Source organism: Myotis myotis, unplaced genomic scaffold, assembly GCF_014108235.1.
Source record: "Myotis myotis isolate mMyoMyo1 unplaced genomic scaffold, mMyoMyo1.p scaffold_m19_p_7, whole genome shotgun sequence".
Lineage (NCBI taxonomy): Eukaryota > Metazoa > Chordata > Mammalia > Chiroptera > Vespertilionidae > Myotis > Myotis myotis.
Genome location: NW_023416379.1, coordinates 31,065,084 through 31,077,476, shown reverse-complemented (window position 1 = coordinate 31,077,476; position 12,393 = coordinate 31,065,084). Strand labels below are relative to the sequence as shown.

The following is a 12,393-nucleotide window of genomic DNA, read 5'->3' as shown; positions in this document are numbered from 1 at the left end:
CCTTCAGCACAACACAAGTAGTTTTTTTCTCTCAACTGAAAATGTGTACTCACATTTCCCTGGAAAGTCTTTTAGAGTAACTTTTTGGAGGAAGATAAGCTACACGCAGTACCTAACTAATGCCTGCTTTCTAGAAGCAAGTAAAAAGAAAAAGAAAAAAGAAGTGCGTTTGCAGAATTCTTTTCTGCCTTTCTTATTAAACTCTCAAAAGGCAACCGGCACTCGCTTCAAAAGAAGCCCCGCCCCTTCAGCTGGGAGAGCCGCTCTTATTTATATTTGCGTAGACCCCGCCTCCTGCCTAGAGGTTCCAGCCAATCCTGTCACCTCGAATGCTGTGGGCAGAGCTATCGCGAGACTCCAGAGGCATCCCGTCACAGGCTTTAACCGTGTGGACCTGCGCAGAAGTGGCTCTTGAAGTCACCGCCGGAGAAAGGGGGCGGGGCAACTCGACGTGCGCGTACGCCTTGACCCCGCGCTCCATCGCGCACCCAGCAGGTAGGAACGGTGGGTTCAGTCTCCCCCGGGACGCCCAACACTCACCTCGGGGAGCGCGCGTGCCCACCGCAGGCGGATGTTGGGTGGGTGGCGACTGCGTGCCCTGGAGGTGCGGGGACCCTAGAGGGCCTTGGTGCAGAGGCTTTGAGAACCTGCCTAGGTAGGCGCTCAGGTGGTGGAGGGTCACGGGTCAGAGGGCGGGTATGGAAGGTAACTCTGGACGGAGACTGGGGCCCCGAGGAGGCTGGACTCAGTTGTGCTGGAGCCCGGGAAGCTGAAGGGCTACGAGGGTGCCGCAGCGCGAGTCTCCCCGGCCCTTCCCCATCGCAGACCTGCGGGCCCCTGGACCGGACCGCCCCGGCTTCCGGGAGAGGAGGGGGGGTCGCGGGAAGGAGGCTGTGTTTCTCCCCGGGGGGCTTGGGCCTGCAGTGTTTTGTTGGAGCGTCCGAGGAGCTGTTGTCGCGCTCCTGGGCCGCGAGGTGGCTGGTTTGCTCGGCCTGCTGCTTGGGAGCCATCGGGCGCTGACAGCCCTGCCGGGACTCCTCGAACCGCCTTTGAGTCTTTCGGAAGCAAACAGTGGGCATCGCCGCTCGCCGCAGACCTGCCCCCGGAGGGTGGAACCGGGCAGCTGCCTAGCTTCGTGGTGCGTGAGGTTGTAATGCAGCAGAAGGGGAGGCCGAGGCTTCCAAGTTAGTCTGAAACTTATCAGTTTACCTTTGGAGCCAGATTAATTACATTCGTATTCAAAGCCATCCTTGCACGTTGTACATTGTGACTCCGTGGTAGTTGCTGGGTTTATGTTGCGTTATCTGATGATGGATGGTCACTGCCAAATAGGCAGTGTTATTAAATAATGACTATTCAGCTTGTGCCCTTTTTTCTCAGTGACTTGCCATTGGCCATGAGGCAGAAATCCTAGATGTTTGGTGTTTTCCAACTTGTATTTAAATTAACTGAGGCTCTAACTGAACAAAATTAAAATAATTTTTAGTCATTACAGCTATTTTTAATTATTCTGCCGAGTAATAGCCAAAATGATGACATTCCCCTGAATAGAAATGTCCTGTGATACCGGTACTGTGACCAAAAAGACTAGTTGGTTTATGTTTCCATGCTAGAAACAGAGCAGTAGTGAGCAGTAGTGGGCTAAGTGTGCCTTTGCTGGACAGCCCCTGCTCCTTGGAGTTAGCCAATAAGCTGGCAGTTGAGAATAAAATAGTTTACTTTTGAACGATGCTATTACATATACATCCTCTTTTTGGTCAGCCTAAGAACTGTACTTACAGAATTATTGTTTAAAAATCTTTTATAAAGAGTTCAGGCTAGAAAGATTTTGGGAAACAGAATCTGATGGTGAAAAAAAGCTTTTTATGAAGGCATTTTTTCAAGTTTATGTGACTAACTTATCTTTTAGGGTTCAACAGATGAAAATACTCTCATCCTGCTGGAGTTATCAACACAGAAAAAGACTGTGGTAATGTTAGGGATTTTTGAGAACTTTTCAGCCATCAGTAACAATTGAGCTTTGATTATATAGGGCTCACCTTGGACCTAGACATATAGTAGATGTATTTTCCTGCCATACATGTGTGGTAATTCAGGATTTGTGTCCTTTAATGAGATTATAATTTGGTGGTGGGGGTGGGGGGGAATGAATTTAAGTTTAATTGATATTCATTTATCTTATTAATTTAAGATTTTTCTGGCAGTCTTTTTTTTTTTTTATTATTAAAGCTACAGGTCAGTCAGTTTTGTCTGTCTCATTCTGGACCAGAAGTAATAAAGAATAGTTTCACTTTACCAATAGTCTTCTAGAATGTGGTTAAGAGATGTGAGTCCAAAAAGAAATGTGAGTAAGTACTACTAGGTCCGTAAAAGGGAGGGCATTCATGGAGTTAGAGATCTTTGTTTCACCTTATTTTGTATATCATTTCCATCCTGGCACTGACTTGGCATTGGAGGTACAATGCTGAATAGGATACTGTTGCTGCCTAGTTTTCATGTAGTTCATAGTCAAACCGTTGAGAACACTGTAGCAGTTGGTATCAAGTAGGAGAGGCTCTTAACTCAGCAGGCCTGGTCAGGGAGGGTTTGTGGGGGAAGATTGGGACAGCAACAGAAAAATATGAGAGAGCATTTCAAGCAAAAGGAATTTACATTTACAAATGCAGGACAGTAAAAGTTCGGTCCATATAGAAAATTTCATATAATTATGTTTTACACAAATACTGTTATTTAAGGGGAAGATTAAGTAGAACCATCAAAGGTGGGATTCATGTGGTATGAAGTAAACCAAGAGATGGATTTGAAATATGGTTAGAGATATAACGGTACTTGACATATTAGCTGCCGATTAACATTATCCTTATAAGTAGCTTATTATTCCTGGATAGAGATCCTGTAGGAAAAGAGTCAACCAAAATGTGATTGATTGATTTTTTTTGAGTTATAAATGTATGCTCAGTTTGGGTTTAGTTGGCTAGGATAGTACCTGGGCATTAGGATTTTTATAAGTTTCCACAGGTAATTCTAATGTGCAGTGGAGTTTGAGACACACTGATCTGTGGATGTTGATTGTACTAGTATGTATTATAAAGTCCTACTTAGATTGCTTCATCTGTTTCCTTGGGTAAAAGTTTGTCTTTGTTGATTTATTTTCCTGTTGAAGATCCTTTAATGTTTGATTGTTGATTGTGAGCTTATCTTTGCAGTTCAGATTCCTACTTTACTTTCATTGTTTTGGCTTGTACAGTTTATATAAGGGGAGGTTCAGAAGCCTTTGCTGGGCCTAGTTTTCTATTCTGTTCACTGATAATGGGGGAAATTTCTCTATAGGCAGAGTCCATTGTCTTATGATATTCTTCTGTACTCAGTAACAATGAATGTCTTTCCACTTTAGGCACTGTTCCCCCAGAGGGTAGATACCCCCACCACAGCTATCTTGCCTTTGTGAAGGAGAGGGCAGGTAAGGACCTGCCAATTCCAACTCTATTGCTCCATTATTATCTGTTTGTAGGCCTGGACCCACTTTGAGGTCTACTACCAGCTCTGTCACCATTACACATGGAAGCCTTTTGGTGATGCCCCATGTTTTGGTGCTAATTCACACCACCATTTTGCTTTTGTCTGATTCCCTGTGCATCGTCCTTAGGAATTCCTCAGAGTTTCTGGTCAACTGAAATTTTCCGTTTGATGGTTTTGTTGTTGCTGTTGTTGTAGTAGTTTTAAACAGGGGCTGTGTATTTCTTAATTGTCTCTTTAAAACATATTTCTTATTCTCTCCTAGATTTGGGACAGAGTAATTAGGAATGGGGACTTAGTGGGGAGAGACGGGTGTAGTCTGCTCTTTGTGCTCCGATTGAAGAAACCAAAACATAATTTATTATCTGCACTAAATTAAAGATCATGATTTGATTTATACTTCTTTTATATTCTCTCCTTAAGTATAGCACAGTGTTGAGTACATAATGAGCACTCAGCAAATACTCGATTGAACTTTATTCAGAAACTAGAGGCCCAGTGCACGACATTTGTGCACTTGGGGGGTATCCCCTCAGCCCAGCCTGCACCCTTTTGCAGTCTGGGACCCCTTGGGGGATGTCCAAACCCCCCCCCCCCCCAGGAGTCCTTAACACTGCCACGGAGGCAGGAGAGGCTCCTGCCACCACCACTGCGCTCACCGGCTCAGGGCTTCTGGCTCCCCCTGTGGGAACGCACTGACCACCAAGGGGCAGCTCTTGTATTGACTGTCTGCCCGCCCCCTGGTGGTCAGTGCACATCATAGCAACTGGTCGTTCCGCTGTTCGGTCGATTTGCATATTAGGGTTTTATTATATAGGATGGAATTAATTGTTGAAACTATTTCTTAAACTTCACGTGAAACCAACTTTTAATTGTTTATACATCTTTTTTTTTTTCAGCTACGTGAAATAGGTTGAAATAGGCACCAACCATCACTATGGCTTTATGATTTAACCTCTGTAAGTTATTCTGTTTCATGTAGTAATTGGCTATCTTGGGGAAAGTGTACTTTGAGGCCTTAGTTATATAGGCTGCTTTCAGACCAATTTCCCCTTTTGAGATAGCAAAGCTTTCTTTTCCTTTTTTCCATACCTTTTTTTTTTTAAGTAAGTTTTTGTTTGTTTTTTCTGTTTCAATCTTTTTTAAAAATTGAATTTATTGGGGTGACATCTATACTAATAAAAGCCTATGTGGTCGTCATGCCCTCACGCCACAATGAGCGATCACCAGGAGGCTGCGGGCCCAGCAGGCGCATGCGGGTGGGTGGGGCTGCCTGAGCTGGGAGGCACACATGGGTGGGCGGGGACTTGATGCTGTGTCCCAGGTGGGGACTTGACCAGGAGGTGCGTCAGGGGAGCGGATGGTGGCTGCCGCTGCCCAGGGCCCGCCCAAGGCTCAGGCAAGCCACGGATGGGGCTGCCACTGCCCAGGGCCAGCCCAAGGCTCACACAAGCAGCGGATGGCGGCTGCCGCTGCAAAGGCTCAAGGCTCAGACAAGCTCCAGTGGCTGCGAAGTTGAAGCTCAGGAAGCCTCGTGGCCAGCATTGGCAGCAACAGAGGCGTGATGGGGGTGTTGCCTTCCCCTGATCGCCAGGTCACCTCCCGTGGAGGGAGGCCAGAGGCAGCAGCAGCAAGGGGGTGATGGACATGGTGCCTTCCCCTGATCAGCCAGTCACCTCCTGCAGAGGGAGGCCAGACTGCAGCTTGCTCCCCGTGGGTAGTGGGCCCAATTTGTCAGTAGGACATCCCCTGAGGGCTCCCGGACTGTGAGAGGGGGCAGGCCCGGCTGAGAGACACCACTCCCCCCCCCCAGTGCACAAATTTTCATGCACTGGGTCTTTAGCTGGCTAATAAAATTATATAGGGTTCAGTGCTACAGTACATCATCTGTATATTGTATTGTGAGTTACCACTCCAAGTCAAGTTTTCCATTACCATTTATCACTTCTTTCCCCTTTTCTACCTCCCACCATCCCCCACGCTCTTCCCTCTGGCAATCACCATACTGTTGTCTGTGTCCAGGAGTCTTTTTTTTTTTTCTTTGCTTAATTTCTTCACCCTTCTCACCCTGTCCCCAATCCCTTCCCCTCTGACAAGTGTCAGTCTGTTTTCTGTATCTGAACCTAGTGAAGTTTATTTTCTTCACTAGGTTCCACAAATAAGTGAAATCATATGGTACATGTCTTTCTCTGACCGGCTTATTTCACTTAGTATAATACTCTCTAGGTCCATCCATGCTGTTGCAAAAGGTAATATTTCCTTGTTTTTTACTGCTGAGTAGTAAGTAGTTCATTGTGTGAATGGACACAACTTTTTTACCCATTCATCTACATAGAGTTCAAGTGTCTGTACATTTTTTTGTCTCTTGTTTTGTCTGCTTCATTTCCCCTGGTTGCCGTTATCACCTTATTCCCTGCCCAGCTATCCCTCTTAACTTTTTTATCTGCTAATTCATAAAAAGAAATGTATTTCTCTATTTTTATCTTTCTCTTTTGAAAGATCTATTTTGGGGGATTTTTAAGGCTATGTAAGGATCAAGTGAAGTTTTGTTAACCCTTTGGGATTATAAAACAAATTTTAAATTCTGTAGTGATGATATGAGTGTACATGTTACTACAGTTCTTTAAATATGCATTTCTAGGATATTTGAGAGATATACTTTAAATGTATTTTTAGAATTTATTTTATTTTATTTAACAGATTATTATTAAATTTATCCATTAATAACTGGTAAAACCATCAGAATTTATATGCTGCATGAAATTTTGGTCATTATGTTCCTTAGCTGTGTTTGACTTCTTAAAAAAAATTATTCACTGCTTTTTGTATTCCTCTGAAGATTTCATGTTATAGATATGGACTACTAGTTTATGCTGAATTTCTCATCTGGGAGCCCTTTAACTCTGAAGTTCTCTTTCAGAATGCCTACTGTTGCATTTGTCTTCTAGAATTCACATTTACCCATTAAAAAAAAAAAAGTGAAAATGAGCAACCGACGGAAACGCGCTCCTCCAGTGAAAATAGATGAAGAAAAGCAACAGCAGCTTCGTTGGAATATGCATGAGGACAGAAAGAATGAACCTGTCACCTTAACTGATGATGAGCATCCCTGCACAGCTTCAGAGTCCTCTTCTGCTCAGTGCATCATCCTAGATGATGGCCTAAAGGAAGAAGTGGCTCACAGAGATAAAAAGAGATGTTCAGAGTCAGTGTGCATCTCAAAATCAATCGATAAAGAAGAGATTGGTGACAGTTTTTCCCCTTTGTCAGTAAAGCTGAATATTGTGATTTCTCCCTGTCACTTTGATAATTCTTGGAAAGCACTTCTAGGAGAATTCACTCTTCAGCTTCTTCCGGAACAGAGTTTAATTGAAAATTTTTCTGAAAGGAGTTTTACACTGGTGAGTTCAGAGTCAAGCAGTCAGTTCCTGATTTTTGTTCATTCAGAATGCATAGATGTGGAGAAACAAGAAAAAGGACTCAACAAGCCAAGCAGTGTTTGTGACAAGGGTACCCGAGTGGAATCATCCTTCAGTGGTGAAATGTTAGAGGATTTGGGGTGGCTACAAAAGAAGAGAAGAATAAAACTGTACCACAAACCAGATGGAAATCACATTATTAAGGTATTCAATTTCTGTGGTGTCTTTTTTTTTTTTTTTAATATATTTTATTGAATTTTTACAGAGAGGAAGGGAGAGGGATAGAGAGTCAGAAACATCAATGCGAGAGAAACATCGACCAGCTGCCTCCTGCACACTCCTCACTGGGGATGTGCCCGCAACCAAGGTACATGCCCTTGACCGGAATCGAACCCGGGACCCTTGCGTCCACAGGCCGACACTCTATCCACTGAGCCAAACCGGTTAGGGTTCTGTGGTGTCTTTTAAGATGCTTCTGCATTGGGCAGTCCTTTTTGAAGTTATCTTACTAGGAAGGTCTGTTAAGCCAGCAATAACCTTTCATTAAGTTTCAAGTACACTTTATTTTGGGCTTTCATAATAACTTTTATATATATATATTATATATATAATATATATATATATATATAGTATATATAATACGTACATATATATATTACGGCTGGTTATTTTCAGGCTGAACTTTCTCAAGATCTTCCCAATTCCTCCTTTGCAGCTCTACTCTTAATGATTTGTTTTGGTCCTCATTATCTCTTTCTCTTCCTTCAGCAATCCTTTAACCATTTCCCTGCTTGCCTTTTCAACTCTTTGATCTATTTTGCCTCTGGAATAGTATAATTTGAAATGCAAGTGGGATTCTGTTCTTTACTGCCTACAGAATTAAGTATAATCTGGCATATAAGTCCTTCCTTTGATAGACCCTTGTCTACTCCAGCTTTATCTTTTACCACTCTGCTTTTCATTTTGTCCCAGAAATTCCATATTGGTTTGTTTCCTGCACATTTCCTGCCATCTTTCCACACCTTGCTTTTTAACAGTTCCCTCTACCTGGGTTGTCCCCTTCCTCTTCTTTGATAATTCTTGGTCATTCTTTAATATTTAGCTCAGAGTTTACTTCATATAGGGAGAGCTTTTCTTAAACTCCATGGATGATGTTAATGTGCCTTCCCCATCACACCTGATGCCTATGCTTAATTTTGCCTCTCTCACTTGTAGCGTACTTACATTTTAGATCTTTCTCCCTCACTAGCCTATAAAGTCTTTTATCTTTGCAGCCTAGTAAAATGCCTGATATCAAAGAGATTTTCAGTAAATAAATGAATAAATTTATTATTCATTTCAGGCTCTGCTACTCACTAGCCAAGTCACTATGTGAATCCTTTAAGTGTTCTAATTGCAGCCTTTTTCTGTGTGAAATATAAACATTACCCATTCTTTCTTTAAAAAATGGATTTTTATTGATTTTTAGAGAGAGAGGGAGAAGGATAGAACATTGATGTGTGAGGGAAACATCGATCAGTGCCTTGTGCGTGCCCTCTTCTGGGGATGGAGCCCACAGCCCAGGCCTGTACCTTGACTGGGAATCGAACCAGGGACCCCTTGGTTGATGAGTCAATGCTCAACCACTGAACCACACCAGTGGGCATTAATACCCATTCTTTTTATTTCATACAGTTGGGTTGAGAATCAGGTGAGATAAAGTAAGTAAATATACTTTGTAAACTTTGAAGCAGGTCAACATGCCTTCATGCTAAAACTTGAAAAGAAGTTCTAATATGTTGAATTTATCTTTGTTCAGTTGAAAACTGTGTCTTATGTATTTCTCACATTAAAAAGCAGTTACGTTGTAGCCCTGTTTGTAGTTTCAGAACTTACAGTAGGAAATGAGAAAATTTAGAAGTGTTAAACTATAATTATTCCCTAGACAATGAACTTATGCAACCAAGCATTCTCTCTCTTTGTTGATTGTGAGTTTCAAAATTGTGGCTCAATGATAACAAGTAAGGATTTATGGATTTGTATCTGTGTTCTGTCCACCTCCCTTACAATCCAAGTTTTGATCTAGTCTGTGTTACTTGACCTCGATTTGTATAACTATTTAAGTATTTACTAGGTGTATCGGTTAATAATGCGGATTTTGTAATCAAAGAAAATATGATAATTTCAAGAGAAACATCAAAAGTGCTTTATTCAAAGTAATGTTCATTGCTAGCTACACATTTCCTCCATCTTTCAGTTAGTTTGTGGATACCGTCCCAATAGAACTTTTCTTGTTTTGAGGCAAACCATTCAGAGACCCAATTTTCCACTTCTTTGTATGTTTTGAAGTGTTGCTCAGAAAGTGCATGTGCCATCGATCAGAACAAGTGGTAATCTGAAGGAGCAAGGTCTGGTGAATACAGCAGGTGGGTTAATACTTCCCAGACAAGATCTTTTAACGTGTCCTTAACTGGTTTTGAAGTGTGTGATGGTGTATCATCATGAAGCAAAATTACTTTGCTGTGTCTTCTGGCACATTCCGGTCGTTTCACGATCAAAGCATGTTTCAAATTGATTATTTGTTGTTGGTAGCAATCAGTATTAACGGTTTCGCCTGGTTTTAGAAGCTCATAATACACCACATCTTCTTGATCCCACCAAACACAGAGCATTGACTTCTTTCTGAAGTGATTTGGCCTTGCAGTCGATGTTGATGGTTGACCTGGATCAACCCATGATTTTGTGCATTTGGGATTCTCAAAATAAATCCACTTTTCATCGCCAGTCACAATTCGATGCAAAAAAGACTTTCTTTCATGCTGTTGAAGCAACATTTTACTGATGACTTTTCGGTTTTCCATTTCTTTCGTTCAGTTGATGTGGCACCCATTTTCCTTCCTTTAAGATCTTTCCCATTGCTTGTAAACGATTGGAAACTGTTTGCTGAGCAACGTTTAATCTTTCTGCAAGTTGTTTTTGAGTTTGACACGCATCTTCATCCAATAATGCTTATAATTGTTGGTCTTCCAACTTTTTCGGTTGACCTGGACGTTCTTTGTCTTTCACATCGATATCATCACTTTTAAAGCGTTTAAACTAGCATTCTCAAATATCTTGAGGTGGAGCATGTTCACCATAAGCTTCCCAAAGTATTCAGCAGCACTTTTCTTCAAAATAAAGTAATGAATTAAAACTTCCTGCAAATGCTCTTTTTTTATTTTTTGGCACAAAATTGGACATTTTTAAGCGTAAAAATACCTATGATGTTAACACCTTCAGAAAATTTGTCATAAGAAGTTTTGAAGCTTGTTGTCAATACAACAAAATAGGATACATATCAAATCGCGTATATATCAACATATGTGTAACTCCATCTATTGAAAAAAATCCGCATTATTAACTGCTATACTAAGCAATCTGTAAGTGAACACAAACAGAGTAAAAATGTTAATGAAATGTAATCTTGGCCACCCCATTTCTGTATAATGCTGCATTGGATTCTTGTTCTTTAGTGAAAGAACATGAGAATCTCAGTGATTAGGGAATCAGATCCAGGATAATAGAGGGGAGTGAAGGAAGCTGCACTTATCAGTATCTACCTTTAGGAAGTTTTAAAATTGTATCGTCTGGACTATCTCATACAGGCTTCTCTCCATTTTGCAAATAACATTTAGGTCAAAATGAATAAATTATTTTGCTATTTATTTAGCTCCTAAATACCAGTGCCATTATTCAAATTAAAGTATTTTCCACTGTAAAGCTTCCTATTGCATTGCTTTACCAGAATCAAGGAATAAAATATAATCAAGTTCAGTTTCCTATACATTTAAATGTTTGAGCTATTAACAGGGACTCCCAAATCTAACTCCTGGCATGTGTGTCAGCATCTTTTAGGAGAATTTTCATTCTTTGCCAACTTCACTGATTACTCTGATGCTCATCAAGGTTGGAAATCATTGACTTGCCAGGCAGAATTGGTGTTCTCATCACATCTTCCCAGGTTTGGGTCAAGTTAGGAAAGTATTTTTTCCTAGCAACTTGGAGGATGCACCACATCTAGTAAGCATTGCATTTGTAGAATGAATTTGTTACTGAAAGTGAAAATAGATGAGGGAGATTTGATAGATAGATATTTGGTGTTTGTGAGACAAATACAATAAAAATGATGATAGTAAAAAAAATGTTTTTTTTAAATATCCTCATAAAGAGTGGCATAGTACAATTTAAAATATTTCTATGTTGATTCTTTGTAGGTTGGAATTTATCTTTTGGAAGACGGCCTAGCAAAACTAGACTTTTTGAGTGATGCAAATTCAAGAATGAAAAAGTTCAATCAACTCATGAAGAAAGTGATGGAAAAGTTATACAATTTTATTATTCCAGGTAATTTTTAAAGTAAGCTTAAAAATTGCTGTTACTTAAGAGTTGTGGTTTCCCCCCGCCACACTCCTGTACATAACAACCAGAAAAGACAGCTAATAAAACCATAATAAAAATTAAACAACCCCCATAAAATCTCTATCTGACAAAATTATACTTTTATAATTTTACTAATATAGTTTGTGTCCTTATTTACTTTTTACTGTGCTTAGCTTATAGTAAATTTTTTTTTCATGTTATAGTAGGCACAAATTTTCCACATGGCAGTTGTGTCCAAAATGAATCTGATATTTTTACAAATTTGTATTATTGACTTACATACTTACCTCCTGATTGGCTACAGGTGCTACCAAATGCCTTTTTTTAACTAAGATATACAGTGGGAACTCTTGCCTTATTAGACATAGAGACATTATGTCTCGTGGATATTTTTATAGGAATATATAAAAGTGAAATAAATTATCCTATCTAATAATAGACAAACATGGTAATTAACCGTACCTCTGACATGCTTGCCATTGGCTAATCAGGGCGATATGCAAATTAACTGCCAACCAAGATGACTGCCGGCAGCCAGGCAGCTGAAGCGAGCAGGAGGCTTGCTTGCTCCAGTGATGGAGGAAGCCAAGGTTCCCGCCTGCTGCTGCGGGCCTCTGAGCTGCACTCTAAGCAACTGTGTTGCAATTATGGAAGCTAAACAATCCCCAGAAACCTGCTTTCAGCCAGCCGGGCCTCAGAGCTGGAGTTGCAACAGTGTTTCACTTATAGAAGCCAAACAAACCGAGGTCTCAGACCTGGAGCCAAGCCTCAGAGCTAAAGCCGGCTCTCAGCTCCAGTGAAAGCCATAGAAGATAAATAAATCCCAGAATAAAAAAGAAAAAAAGGAGAGGTTGGGAGTTTCAGTCACCTGCCAGCCTGAAAACGGCTCTCAGCCCCTCACCCAGATTGGCCAGGCACCCCAGTGGGGACCCCCACCCTGAAGGGGGTGTGACCAGCTGCAAACAGCCATCATCCCCTCATCCAGGCAGCCCAGAATTAAGGGTAGTGCCCTCCAGTGACAAAACACACGGATTAAATCCTCAGAGTTGCAAAAGTGCAT

At 41.2% G+C, this 12,393-nt stretch overlaps 1 protein-coding gene across 15 annotated transcripts in view; it reads left to right on the top strand.

Annotated features, from left to right (window-relative positions):
* The first annotated feature begins 459 nt into the window (after window positions 1-459).
* Window positions 460-12,393, top strand: part of SHPRH (SNF2 histone linker PHD RING helicase) — a 71,556-nt gene continuing 59,622 nt past the window's right edge. For 7 of the 15 annotated variants that reach the window (XR_004968753.1, XR_004968754.1, XR_004968755.1 and 4 more), the window contains exons 1-6: window positions 460-1,138; window positions 1,910-1,969; window positions 3,395-3,460; window positions 4,416-4,475; window positions 6,465-7,139; window positions 11,168-11,297. Coding sequence is in view for 10 of the 15 variants with exons in the window: in XM_036316628.1 (XP_036172521.1) it covers window positions 6,501-7,139; window positions 11,168-11,297 (769 nt within the window). In the remaining 5 variants the exon portion in view is untranslated. Of the gene's footprint in view, window positions 1,139-1,909; window positions 1,970-3,394; window positions 3,461-4,415; window positions 4,476-5,698; window positions 7,140-8,500; window positions 8,626-10,074; window positions 10,094-11,167; window positions 11,298-12,393 lie in introns of those variants that run through there. The other 8 variants (XM_036316630.1, XM_036316631.1, XM_036316629.1 and 5 more) reach the window with 8 other exon arrangements.